General features: G+C 40.9%; 1 protein-coding gene across 1 annotated transcript; it reads right to left on the bottom strand.

Moving 5' to 3' along the window:
• Window positions 1-6,755: 6,755 nt before the first annotated feature.
• Window positions 6,756-9,640, bottom strand: LOC137718085 (PLASTID TRANSCRIPTIONALLY ACTIVE protein 6, chloroplastic). The gene is made up of 6 exons (XM_068457597.1): window positions 9,067-9,640; window positions 8,910-8,978; window positions 8,718-8,822; window positions 8,332-8,451; window positions 7,392-7,481; window positions 6,756-7,302 (listed from the first exon to the last, which is right to left on the bottom strand). The coding sequence occupies exons 1-6, from the start codon at window positions 9,565-9,567 to the stop codon at window positions 7,186-7,188; spliced, it is 1,002 nt and encodes a 333-aa protein (XP_068313698.1). The 5' UTR covers window positions 9,568-9,640; the 3' UTR covers window positions 6,756-7,185.
• Window positions 9,641-13,201: the final 3,561 nt, after the last annotated feature.

Genomic DNA, 13,201 nt, shown 5'->3' with positions numbered 1-13,201 from the left:
TTACCAGCATATTATGATTAGTTTTATCTCACCTGCTTGATGCTTACACTGTTTGATTGGATATTCTGACACGGTATATTTTGGCATGGCATATTTGAGCTTTATCGTTTTTAGCATGATTTGAGATACGAGTACGTATAATATTTTCTGGAAAGTATACGGGTACAGAGAGGGGTTATTACTTTATATTGAAATGGTTTGGAAAACTTTGTTTTTGCCCACTCACATTTTCTGTTTTGCACCCCTCTAAGTTTTAGGTAGCGAGGACGTGGGTGATGAATGTGGCATCGAGGCAGTTTTGACAGAGCACCTTCCATGTAGGATTTTCTAGTTATCACTTATGTAGTATTTGTTTTTTTTCTGGACTGCACCTAGAATACTTGAACTTTTACTTTGCATTTCTCCTTCTATGTTTGTCACTATCACTCACTGATCTTTTTATTGTAAATTATCTCGTCGACTTTATTTTTCTCGTATTTTCACTCTATTACTTCTGCATTGCGCACTTGGCTACGTCACCCTCACATGACAACTAGCACGCCCCAAATTTTGGTTCAGGGTGTGTCAGTTTGGTATCAGAGCCTAGGTTTGGTAGTCTTGCATTATTTGTGAGTATTCTAATTATTTTTGGTGTTTTCTGTCAGAACTATGCCGCCTCGTCGAGAACCACATCGCTTAGCTAAGCCTAGTTTCCCCGATATAGCTCTATTGGGGGAAGCTATAGCTCATGCGATTCAGTATTCTCTCTGCCCTCCTTAGAGGGCTCCTCTGGAAACCATGTATAATCTAAAGCTGGATAAGTTTGAGGGTCATAAAGGATATGAGGGAGCTGAGTGGTGGCTTGAGCATATTGCAAAAACTTTTCTAGTGTTGCAAAGTCAGGGGAATCTTCCTTCTGAAAGGTGGGTAAAGATGACTTCATGGTTCTTAGGTAAAGAATCGACATCCTGGTAGGGACAGGAGGTTCGTCATTTGACCCCAGAGGAAGTTGTTGACTAGGAAGTGTTTAAACAGTTGTTTCAGAAAAGGTTTGTTCCCCCTGAGTATATTGATCGCAAGAAGCAAGAATTTACTAATTTGAAGTAGGGGAAGTTGACGGCGAATGAGTACTACAGAAGATTCACTTATTTGTCCCGTTATCATCCGGAAGTTGCTGCTCATCTGGTTGAGATGCTTCGTCGTTTCAAATTGGGTACTAAGAAGAAGTGGCGTTCTATGGCGACCACTACTCCTTGTGATACTTATCAAGAGTTCTATGAGATTTTGTTGAGAATTGAAGATTCTGATAACTTGCCTAGCAACAGTGAGGAGGAAGAGGAGAAAAAAGATCCGAAAAAGAACATTAAAGTTAAAGGTCAATCTTCGCAGAGACCTTGGAAGACTCCAAGCTTTAAAAGAAGCAAGGCTAACTCTAGTTCGTCCAGTGGAGGCATAAGTTCTACGGGCCAACGTACATGTGGTAGGTTTGCCGAAGGCCTACGTTTTCAGAAGCAGCGAAATGATGGCCGTTCTGATGGTTCAGGAGCTCTGTTTTGTCAGAGATGTAACGGTCGGCACTTTGGGGAGTGTAGACAGGGCAGTCGAGGATGTTTTACTTGTAAACAGGTCTGTTATTGGACAACAATTGTCCACAGGGTCAGCAGAGGCCCCAGATGCCTTCCGTACCACCACCAGTTCCTAGTCAGCAGGCTCCAGCGCCGAGCAATTATGGTCAGACAGGTTGTGGGGATACTTACCATTACCAGGGAGATGTTGCCCCTTATTCAGCAGCGCCGTACCCGTATCCTCAAGATCCGTATTATCCGAGTGGCTACCAGAACGGATATCAGCAGTATCCTAGAAGGTATACCCCATATCCACCTTATCCAGCCGACGAATCGTAGTGGTATTCGGGAGTACAGCCCCAATAGAAAGAGGTTGCTTCTAGCAGCACAGGGTCGTCGAGACAGATTGGTCAGACTGGACAAGGTCGTAGTACACCTGGACATAGTGGTCAGTCGAGTAAAGGTCAAAGTGGTTGGCAGCAGCCACAGGCCGTATTCAAAACCTCACAATGCAGGATGCCAAGAACAACCTAGATTTGATCATAGGTACGTTAAATATCCTTTGTCACTTTGCTAGAGTGTTGATTGATTATGGTGTTACTCATTCGGTTATTTCTCATACATTTGCTCAATTGACACAACCTAATCCCACACCTCTCGGGTTTGAGTTAGAGTTTTCGATGCCTAGAGGAGAGACGTGTCAGGTGGGCTGGATGTACCTAAGGTGCCCAGTGTTAATAGAGGATGAGGTTATGCCAGCTAACCTCATTCCGTTGGATATTGTTGAGTTTGATGTCATTTTGGGTACTGATTAGCTACACTTTAATCGAGCCAATATTGATTGTTATGAGAAGAAAGTTACGTTTCATCGCCCGAGGCTATTTATGGTTACGTTTGTTGGCAAGCGTAGCGGCTTGAGACACGGCATTATTTCGGTAATGAGAGCCAATAAGTTGCTACTGAAGGGTTGTCAGGGATATCTGGCACACGTTGTACTGAATGATAATGTTTCTAGCCATGTGGAAGACATTAGAGTGGTTAGGCATTTTCCCGACGTGTTTCCGGATGATTTACCGGGATTGCCGACGGATCATGACGTAGAGTTCGCTATCGACTTATTGCCAGGTACAGACCTTATATCCTTGACTCCTTATCGAATGGCTCCTGCTGAGTTGAGAGAGTTGAAAATTCAGTTGCATGAGTTATTAGATAAAGGTTTTATACAATCTAGTACTTCGCCTTAGGGAGCTCTAGTCTTGTTCGTGCAAAAGAATGATGGTACCTTAAGGCTGTGTATAGACTACCGACAGCTGAATCGGGTGACGATTAAGAACCGTTATTCGTTGCCACGTATTGACGATTTATTTGATCAGCTTCGAGGAGCTTGCGTATTTTCGAAGATCGATTTAAGGTATGGCTACTATCAGCTGAAGATTAAGAGTGATGATGTCCCTAAGACAGCGTTTAGAACCTGTTATGGTCAATATGAGTTTTTAGTGATGTCGTTCGGGTTAACTAATGCACCTGCTGCTTCTATGGATTTGATGAACTGGGTATTTAAGCAGTACTCGGATAAGTTTTTCATTGTTTTTATCGATGACATTTTGATTTATTTCAAATCCAAAGCAGATCATGTGAGACATCTTACTTTAGTGTTGAAGAAACTGAGGGAGCATCGGTTATACGTTAAATTCAGTAAATGTCTGTTTTGGTTAGATCAAGTAGCGTTCTTGGGACATGTTATCTCATCTCAGGGTACTCAAGTGGATTCCCAAAAAATAGCAGCAGTAGAAAATTGGGAGCAGCCACGAACCGTCTCTGAAGTACAGAGTTTCCTTGGTCTGGCAAGCTATTATAGACGATTTGTTTAGGATTTTTCCGTTATTGCATTACCACTTATGAGGTTAACCAGGAAGAATGTTAGATTCGAGTAGGACGATAGTTGCGGACAGAGTTTTCAACAACTGAAGTACTGTCTCACTCATGCACATATGCTAACACTTCCAAATGATAGTGGTAACTTTGAGATCTACAATGATGCGTCGTTGAATGGTTTAGGTTGCGTACTAATGCAACACGGCAGGGTTATCACTTATGCTTTAAGACAATTGAAGCCTCATGAGATGAACTATCCTACTCACGATCTTGAGTTGGTGGCGATCGTGTTTGCACTGAAGATTTAAAGACATTATCTTTATGGTGAGAGATGTAGGATCTTCACAGATCACAAGAGTCTCCAGTACCTGTTTACTCAGCGAGATTTGAACCTTCGCCAGCGGAGGTGGATGGAGCTGTTAAGTGATTACGACTGTACGATCGAGTATCACCCGGGACGTGCAAATGTGGTGGCTGCTAAGTGATTACTACTGTTTGATTGGATATTCTGACACAGTATATTTTGGCATGGCATATTTGAGCTTTATCATTTTTAGCATGATTTGAGATACGAGTAAGTATAATATTTTCTCGAAAGTATACGGGTTTTACAGAAAGGGGTTATTACTTGATATTGAAATGGTTTGGAAAACTTTGTTTTTGCCCACTCACGTTTTCTGTTTTGCGCCCCTCCAGGTTTTAGGTAGCGAGGACGTGGGTGACGAACATGGCATCGAGGCAGTTCTGACAAAGCACTCTCCATGTAGGATTTTCTAGTTATCACTTGTGTAGTATTTGTTTTTTTTCTGGACTGCACCTAGAATACTTGAACTTTTACTTTGCATTTCTCCTTCTATATTTGTCACTATCACTCACTGATCTTTTTATTGTAAATTATCTCGTCGACTTTATTTTTCTTGTATTTTCACTCTATTACTTCCGCATTGCGCACTTGGCTACGTCACCCTCACGTGACGACCAGCACACCCCAAATTTTGGTTCGGGGTGTGTCAGCATGCCCTAAATATTTAGATTATGATAAATATTAAACTTAACCTAATTTTATGAACATTAATTATTTTAGTCGGATTTAAATTAGGACCATTAGATTTTCTTTTGCCCGTTAGATTTAATCATATTAGATCTCAACCATTAGATTCAATTAATTTATAGATATAAAACTAAAAAAATTGAATCTAGCCCAGTTGTGACATCCTACATCGCCCAGGGGAGTGATCTTTAAATGTATATTCCCATCCCTACCTAGCACGAGGCCTTTTGGGAGCTCACTGGCTTTGGGTTCCTTAGGAACTCCGAAGTTAAGCGAGAAGGGGGCTAGAGCAATCCCATGATGGGTGACCCACTAGGAAGTTGCTTGTGAGTTCCCAAAAACAAAACCGTGAGGGAATGGTAAGCCCAAAACGGACAATATCGTGCTACGGTAGTGGAGTCGGGCCCGGGAAGTGGTCCTGCCCGGGCCGGGATGTGACAATTTGGTATCAGAGTTTAACCCTGGTCTCGTGTGTGCCGAAGAGGACGTCGGGCCCCTAAGGAGGGTGGATTGTGAGATCCCACATCGCCCAGGGGAGTGATCCTTATATGTATATTCCCATCCCTACCTAGCACGAGGTCTTTTGGGAGCTCACTGGCTTCGGGTTCCATGGGAACTTCGAAGTTAAGCGAGCAGCGCGCGAGAGCATTCCCAGGATGGGTGACCCATCGGGAAGTTCTCATGTGAGTTCCCATAAACAAAACCGTGAGGGCGTAGTCGGGGCCCAAAGCGGACAATATCGTGCTACGGTGGTGAAACGGGCCCGGGAAGTGGTCCCTCCCTGGTCGGGATGTGACACCAGTAGATCAACATACAGTCCAATTAATCACAATCATTGGATGAACTAAAGAGCCGTTGGGCTCAATTCGATGGCCGACATACCGACGTGCATGGGACCCCCCCCCGGCCGCATTAAGCACTTGGCGCGTCGAAAGCATTCGGAACTCAAATCCTAGATGGAATTTGCCCAAAATTTGAGTTTTAACCCAAAACTAAAATTTGGCCCAAAAATTAGAATGAGTTGGGGTGGGTTTAGAAATTAAATTTGAGTTTTGCTCCCAAGAAGTGAGTCCAAGTAAACAGCTATATCTTTATTTAAAAGATTTGTAAAAAGTTGCAAGTACATTTTTGCAGTAATATGGTTAAATGGCCTAGCTTAGCTCTTGAAGAAGATTTAACCCTAGACCGGATAAAAAGGTGAAAAATGGACAAATATAGCATGCAGCAGAGTCCGGTTTGGGCGAGCTTGAAAAAAGAAATCCAGTTTCGACAGTCAAAGTTAAAAGTTAAGGACATATAGACTGCATTTGCATGTGGCTTCACTTCTCAAGCAAACATAGAGATTCTCCTTGTCTCCTCCCATTGTCAGGCCGCGGGTCTCTTGAAGCAGATTCCCTTGCATCACATGAAAAATGAGAAGCGATTTTTGTACTCTTTTTCTTCTTCTCTTTAGGACTCTTTAAATTATGATTGGATAAATTTAGGCCATCTTTAATGAAGTGGGCTAAAGGTTCAAAAATCAAAAAACGGTTTGATTTGTTCAAAAACTCATCTCCAATTTATGGATGTGCTATAACTATACAGAGCCAGTAAACCATTATTTGGCCAAAGAGGCATCAAACTAGTCAAATGTAGCCTCCTCTTAGCCTTTTTTTGGGCTCAATTCCTCAATTTAGAATAATTGATTCAAATTCAATTACTAGATTTGAAAATACCCAACAATAGTTTAATTAAATTAACCAATAATTTAAAGTACAAACCTAAAAGTAATAAATTATTGAGCTGATTATATTTAACCCATTCAGTTAGAGATGATATATGAGTATGGTCTGACACTGTTCATTCAAAAATAATTTTTTGCAAGGCCTATAATTCTAGACGGGGTTATAATTAACCCCTTCGGTTGGAGATGGCGTTGGTTAACAAAAACAAGATAGGAAATCACCATCCTAAATAAACCATTTCCTTAACTCTTTTTTTAAAGAGTAAAAATCACGTTGGTCTTAGGTTCGATATCGCTAAATGCGAATTTGAACCACATTATTACTAGCTCATTGTGAGATTAAATCCAACCCCGCCTCCCCCGTTTGTTCACAAAAAAAAAAAATGAAAACATCATGTTGGGCTTTGTTTTGCTCGAAACTTAATTTCTTTTGTGTTTTGAATTTGATTAATTTGGCGTTGTATTTAACCCCGTTAACAATCTTAATCAACTCTACGTGAGTCTTTACATGTGCCGCGTGTGCACATTAACGGCTAACTTAAAAGTTAAACATATATGACCATATCAAAATGCCACCAAATTGAAAACACGTTGATTAAAATGAGAATCGGAGCAAGGCTTGGGATCAAAAAGTATTCTACCGTTACAAAAATTTCAACATTCTAAAAACTAGAGATCAAGCTCCTAAGTTCCTACACATATTTGGCAAAATGGAAGCTGAACGCAAAGTGCCTTACCCACATGGCCATCAAGGAACTTCGATATTCAATATCAGCTCCATACTTCGCAAAAACGAAAGCACAATATGCCCGCCAAAACATCAGGAACGAGGACCTTCTGAAATTGAGCATTGACTCAACTTAAGTTAATCCGGATAGCTAGTGTATCTTGAAAGTCGATCTCTGATATATTCGCACATAGTGACACAATGGAAGTCTGAGTTTTGTTGCATATGTGCCTTCATGATGTTATCTGCAAACTTGTCTGAAGGACTAGAACCAATTGGAAACATTGAAATCTCGTAGCTTGCTAAGATGCCTTTCCATGTCCTGTCTGGTCTTATTCCACTCTTCCCTCTCTATCACTGTTGTCGGATCATCTTTTTCACTCTGAAAGGATACAAGAGAAGAGCGAATCAGATAATGAATAACAAATTTAAATTTAAAGAAAGCAATTTCGATCAGACTGAGTTGGTTACCCCGTGAACTATTCTGAAGGAGTTTCCATTATCACGTATTACAAGCAGGTCGTGTCTCCTATCTCTGCTTCTTCCCCCCAGAACACTGACCTGTACAAGGCATAACATTCCCCAAAAATAAATAGAAAAAGTTCATAAACTAGCAACACTTTGCACTGAATATTGAGCGGTTGGATTGACACACATATATTTAACCATGGCAGTCCTACTTATGTTGTAAAGAGCAATGCTCCCTTCCTAACTGTGGTTCCATTGTCTTCTACTTTGGTTCATCTTTGATCATATGTCAGTGAAAATGGGGATGGGGAAGGATATAGTGGAATTCATGGAAATATTCCAGATATAAAAGATTCCGTTGAATTTTTACTCATTCTATGTCTTACCAATGATGCATATATGTGAGAATGACCTATAGAAATCAGATTCTATCATGATATTATTACTGATTCATCATACTACACAAAAGCCAGTGTCATACAGACCTTAAAGAGCAAATTACATAATCCAGATGTTGGTACCAAATATAGTCAAAACTTCAAAGAGACATTCACATAATATTACTTTCTATCTTAATGATACATCCCACTTAGTTTAGCAGAGGTCAAGACATAGAATGTGAGAAATGGGATTCAAAAACTAATACTGTGTAATCGTGTTTCCCAGAAATCCACAACGGGTTAAATTTTGGCCCGTATTCTTTAATAAGTTAACTCCCGTTAAGGAAATACACATAACTAGCACAAGCATTATTGGCTATTGCTGTCAATTTCTTAGCAAACTCACATAGAGAGTGTCAATGCTATATGATCCATCTGAGCTAAAAAGGCTTTCTAAAAATATACAAGGCAGGAACAGATAGTGATACCATATGCATTATACAGTATAGGGAGAATCTCAAGGACACATTAGGAAAGCGAAACAGAAAAAGTAAAACTCTCACCAAAACTTTAGCTCTGCTAATGGACTTTGTTTTGGAGTCAAGTACATAAATCTCCTCAAAATCCAGCACAAAATCAGGGTCCCCCAACCTCCGGTTCCTGTAGTGCTTTGTCAAGTAAACCTGAAACAGAGAAGCAGCCTCATGAATAATGCTATTTCTAAAACGAGACATTCATACATCAAAAAGGACGAAATATACAAACACCATCCATTCGCATAAAGAACTGCCAACGATAAAGAAGAACGGTACATATGGTTGTAATGCTAATTGCTAATGCTATATCTCGAACCATTTTCACCCAATCAAATTGCAATTATCGCCACAATCCTACCCATTACATAATTGCTCAAAATGAAACAAAATTCATAGCTCAAAATCAATCATACCTTCAACACGTCCCGTTCAGACTTGTACAATGGATCTCTAGGAGCATCAATGGGTGGTTCAGTTACATTGTAGCAGCTAAAGTCACTCTTCGCACATCGAATGTACTACGATATCCAAAACAAGCAATGAATTATCAAAAAAATGTCGAATTAGCTTTAATAAATCAAAATTCAGTGTAGATTGTGGATTACCTTCTGAGGCATTGGAGCAAGGACCCTGGGAATCGCATAAACATCTGTGTCCGGAGGAGTAACATACATCTACACAAGATTTAAATATATAAATTAAGTTTTCTAATTAAATTTAAATTTCCTAACTTAAATATGTAAAATTAGATCAAATGCATACCTCTCTGAAATCATAGACGTCATTATCGGGATCGGGAGGTTTCCTGATGAAGAAATCGCAGTCCAGCAAGCTAATCTTGTGAAATTCGTCTTCGTTAATCCGATAATCCACCACCATCTCCGAGTCCCAACCTTGCGTGAACACGAAGCTCTTGCTCTGCACCATGGCGATGTCCTCTTCGCCATTGGCGGCGGCGGCGGCAGCTGCAGCAGCAGCTAGGGTGTCGTACTCGATGTCGAAGTCCTTCTTGTTGTCGACTTCCTCGAGCTCTTCGTCGTCCATGTCGTAGTCGTCGGGGCCTGCGCTGTCGCCGTCGCCGTCGTCGGCGTGGACGAGGAAGGAGCGGGTGGTAGGGGACGGGGATAGGGTAAGGGGGTGTTTGCGGAGGGTATTGGGTTTGAGGGAGCGGAAGGGGAGTGGGTGCAGTGAGTGGAGGAGGAGGAGAGGCGTAGGTGTGGAGAGTAGTGGTGGTGGGGAGAGGAAGAGAGCGGTTGCTCTCATGGCTGTTGGCGTTGTCAGGTTTTGTAGGTTCGGAGGTTTATCAGGTTTTGGATAAGGAAATGAAGCGTGAGAGATAAACAGCGCGCGCTATAATCTTTACTCTTTAGTTTAAGTTACTATAAAGGCTAGTTTGGTATTCCTGTTATTTAAAAAAAAACTGATTCTGATGTGTTGTGCTATGAAATAAGGTAGTAGAGTATTTGGTAAACTTTTATATAAAACAAAAGTGAAAAAAATGCTGGTTTTTCAAAACTGGGTTTTGCAGCTTTGTGTGTTTTGGCTTTTTTTCATCAAAAACTGTGAAAAAAAACTGAAGCTGAATGTTTACCAAACATGAAAAAGCTGTCAGTTTTTTTTTATAGCCACTTTTTTCAAAATCACCTCAATATCAAACCAAGGCTAAGAGCACTCTTCTAATGCCCCCAATTGCAACGGCAATTGGGTTGAATTGTCCCCGGCCCACAAAAAATCATCTCCACCTTTTCGAAATTGAGAGTGGAGGAAGACTCGTAAGGATAAGAGACATAAGGCTAATGGGAGAGCCAAAAAAAAATCCTTTGTCTATAATCCTACATAATCTCAAATGTTATCAGTTCTGGTACATAGACCAAATGATAGAAAGCAAGCAAAAGTTTCTAAATTCATGGAGAGATATAAAATAACATATAAGTTATCATGCTTACTTATCCACCATTTGAGTCTCCAATAATTACATATCCAAGTGCCCTATCGACGAATAAGCAAGCATACATTTCATGCTTGTTTGAGTAATAGCAATGAGATTCCCCAATATCATGCTAGAATAGCTCGGATTTCCAGAAGAAGATTAGGTTATAAATTATTGGATGAATTCTTTACGGAAGAAGAACAGATTCTTTCTTTAATCTTCCTAAGAGCTTCTTATACTTTGAAGAACAAATTAGGTTATAAATTATTCAACGAATTATGTGGATGCAAATTTCCGCAATCTTCTCCTTTGACAAAAATGCACCCGCAAAATAATACCACCTAAGATTAAAGCCAAAAGCCTCACATGCCCACAATGAATTGTTGGGGAGGGGGGGCTTTGGGCGAAGAATCTCTGATGCCAAAGTTAGAATTCTGAAAAGAATGTGTTTAGGAGTTTGTGGATAGCAAATGACTTAGCTTTTTAGTGGGATAATAGGGCTATTTATAAGGAAGTGGTCGACCCTATTTGGAGAATAGTGGTCGGCCATATATGGTGTACTTGGAGAATAATTACAAGATATTATATGAAATAATATCGTGCATTTAACATGGTAATTAATCCCAAATTAAATAGGATTTTGCGAGTTACCTTTTGAATAAGGATTTGATGAGGAGTGATTAGAGAGATTTGAATAAATACCATTTTGATCACCTTTGACTCTTCCTTAATTAAGCTGTTATTATCCGTTGCATGAGCGTGGGAATCCTGATGTGTCTCGAGGGTAATTTTGTCCTTTTAACCCAAAAGTCTACGTGTCACCTCCATAATTTTCTTGATTATTTTTGGCTCCATAAATGCCCTCACACCTACTAGGCTGCTCATAGGAAAGGGCAGCAGGTGTAGAGATCTCCAACTTTGATGCAAATTCCCACTTGGACTTATAATTAGATTCTTCTAGGAAAGAGAAATAAATCGTCTCCAAAGCCTATTTAAGCCTATCTTAAATAGGGGATTAAATTAACTTCGAAGGGCAATTATTTATCCCCCCAAGAAAGAGAGAAAGCTAAAGGATGTTTGTTCCTCTCCCATAGCATTCTTCTTCGTTTACTAGGGCAAAGAACCGTCTTCTGTTGATTTCTTTGTCTTCTCCGTGCCGCACCAATGTAAGAAAAACTTAATTTTCTTTGTCTTCTTCTTAGTTGATGCTACTGCAGGGCAGTCGTTAAGGTGGTGCGGCATGTCAGCTGGCAAGGGCCAGGAGTCGACTTGGCATAGGCCAAAGAGGTGGTGTGGCAAGGGCCACGGCTTATGCTGCTCGGCTTGACTGGAACCAAGGGCTAGCTTGGCATAGGTCGAGGAAGTGGCGTGGCATAGGCCACGGTTTGAGCTACCTTGTTTGTGTTGCTTGTAAAGAATGAGGAAACTGCTTAAGTTTGATTTCTCAGTTGTCGTAGATGGAACAATTAAGGATAGAGATGCCAAGGTCGGAGATGCTGAAGATGAAGTGTCAGATGAGCAAACTGTTAAGTGCGAAGTGGCTACTGCCCCTAACTATTTACTACTTAGCTAGTCTTTGAGTATTCGATCTTTTGAGCTGTGTGGGTTGCATCACAATTTGATAAATTTCTGTGGAACATGAAAATAGTTAACTAATCACATCAAAATGAGTAGTAGTGTGGAAATTCATTGGCAGTTTACTCCTTTCCGTTGAAGAGTAGACCCAGATAGACATCGAAGAATTAGTTTACCCTTTCGCACTGGAGAGCAATTAGTTTATCCTCTCGCACTGGAGAGCATACCCAGATAAGTATCAAGGAATTAGTTTATCCTCTTGCACTGGAGAGCAATTGGTTTATCCTCTCGCACTGGAAAGCAGACCCAAATGGGTGTTGGGAAATTAGTTTACCCTCTCGCACTGGAAAGTAATTAGTTTATCCTCTCGCATTAGAGAGCATACCTAGATGGGTGTCAGGGAATTAGTTTACTCTCTCACACTAGAGAGCAATTAGTTTATCTTCTTGCATTGAAGAACAATTAGTTTATCTTTTCCTTGAATGTTTCATCGTATGTTCTTCTGTGGCTTGGTTGGTGGTCAGCTAAGAATCTGAATGGATTAAAAACTTCTCCACCACTAAGTCTTTCCTTAGTAGAGGCTACTAGTAAGGCCTCGTATTCTGCTCTGTCATTAAATGTTTTGAAGTTTGAAGTGTCGTGGGCTTAGTCAATGCAGGTAGGAGCACAAGGTGGCACGATTGGGAGCCGTGGTGCAAGATAGGCATGGTTGGAGGCCATGGTGACAGATCATGGGCGGGCAGGGGCCTTGAATCAGGCAGGCACGACTTTGAGCGCGGAGTTGTGATGAAAATAAGACATGACCCTGGTTCTTAGTGGTTTGGTCAGTGTGTCTTTCTGGTACCTGTTTGCCCCTAGCACCAATTAAACTAAGTTATTGCGTTTAACATAAGTAATCATTGTACCCTCCATTGTATGTAAGATGGTTCCATTTGCTCGATCTTGTCAATGAAAGGTGACCTATTTATGCTGGTCATGTCCTATCGTAGTGCCTTATCAGTGACTTCATTACGTTGGAAATTGCGTAATTGCTCCGTCAAAAGCTTTTTTATTTCTTCTTGAATTTGCCTTTGTCGGGGTTGCGGAGCTCTCGGCTGCCCCCAATCGTGACCTGCTGGTCTAGGTTGCTCTTCCATATGTTCAACTTGTTTATGCCACGGCTGTGGTGCATGTGGTACGTTCCTAATAGGCGAGCGAATTACTCGCAAGCTGCTGGTTGAACTTAAGACGGATTGAGTGACTACTTCACTTCGTCCGTCATGTTGCCTACTCCAATGTGAGGTAGAGGATGTTCCTTGCGAGCCTAGCCGCGGATGAATATTTCGCCTAAAAGGTTGCTCATGTTAATTATTGAAGTGTGGCCCCAACTATGAATGTATGTTTATCCATGGG

Source organism: Pyrus communis, chromosome 15 (assembly GCF_963583255.1).
Source record: "Pyrus communis chromosome 15, drPyrComm1.1, whole genome shotgun sequence".
Classification (NCBI taxonomy): Eukaryota; Viridiplantae; Streptophyta; class Magnoliopsida; order Rosales; family Rosaceae; genus Pyrus; species Pyrus communis.
This window is presented reverse-complemented; position numbering and strand designations above follow the sequence as displayed.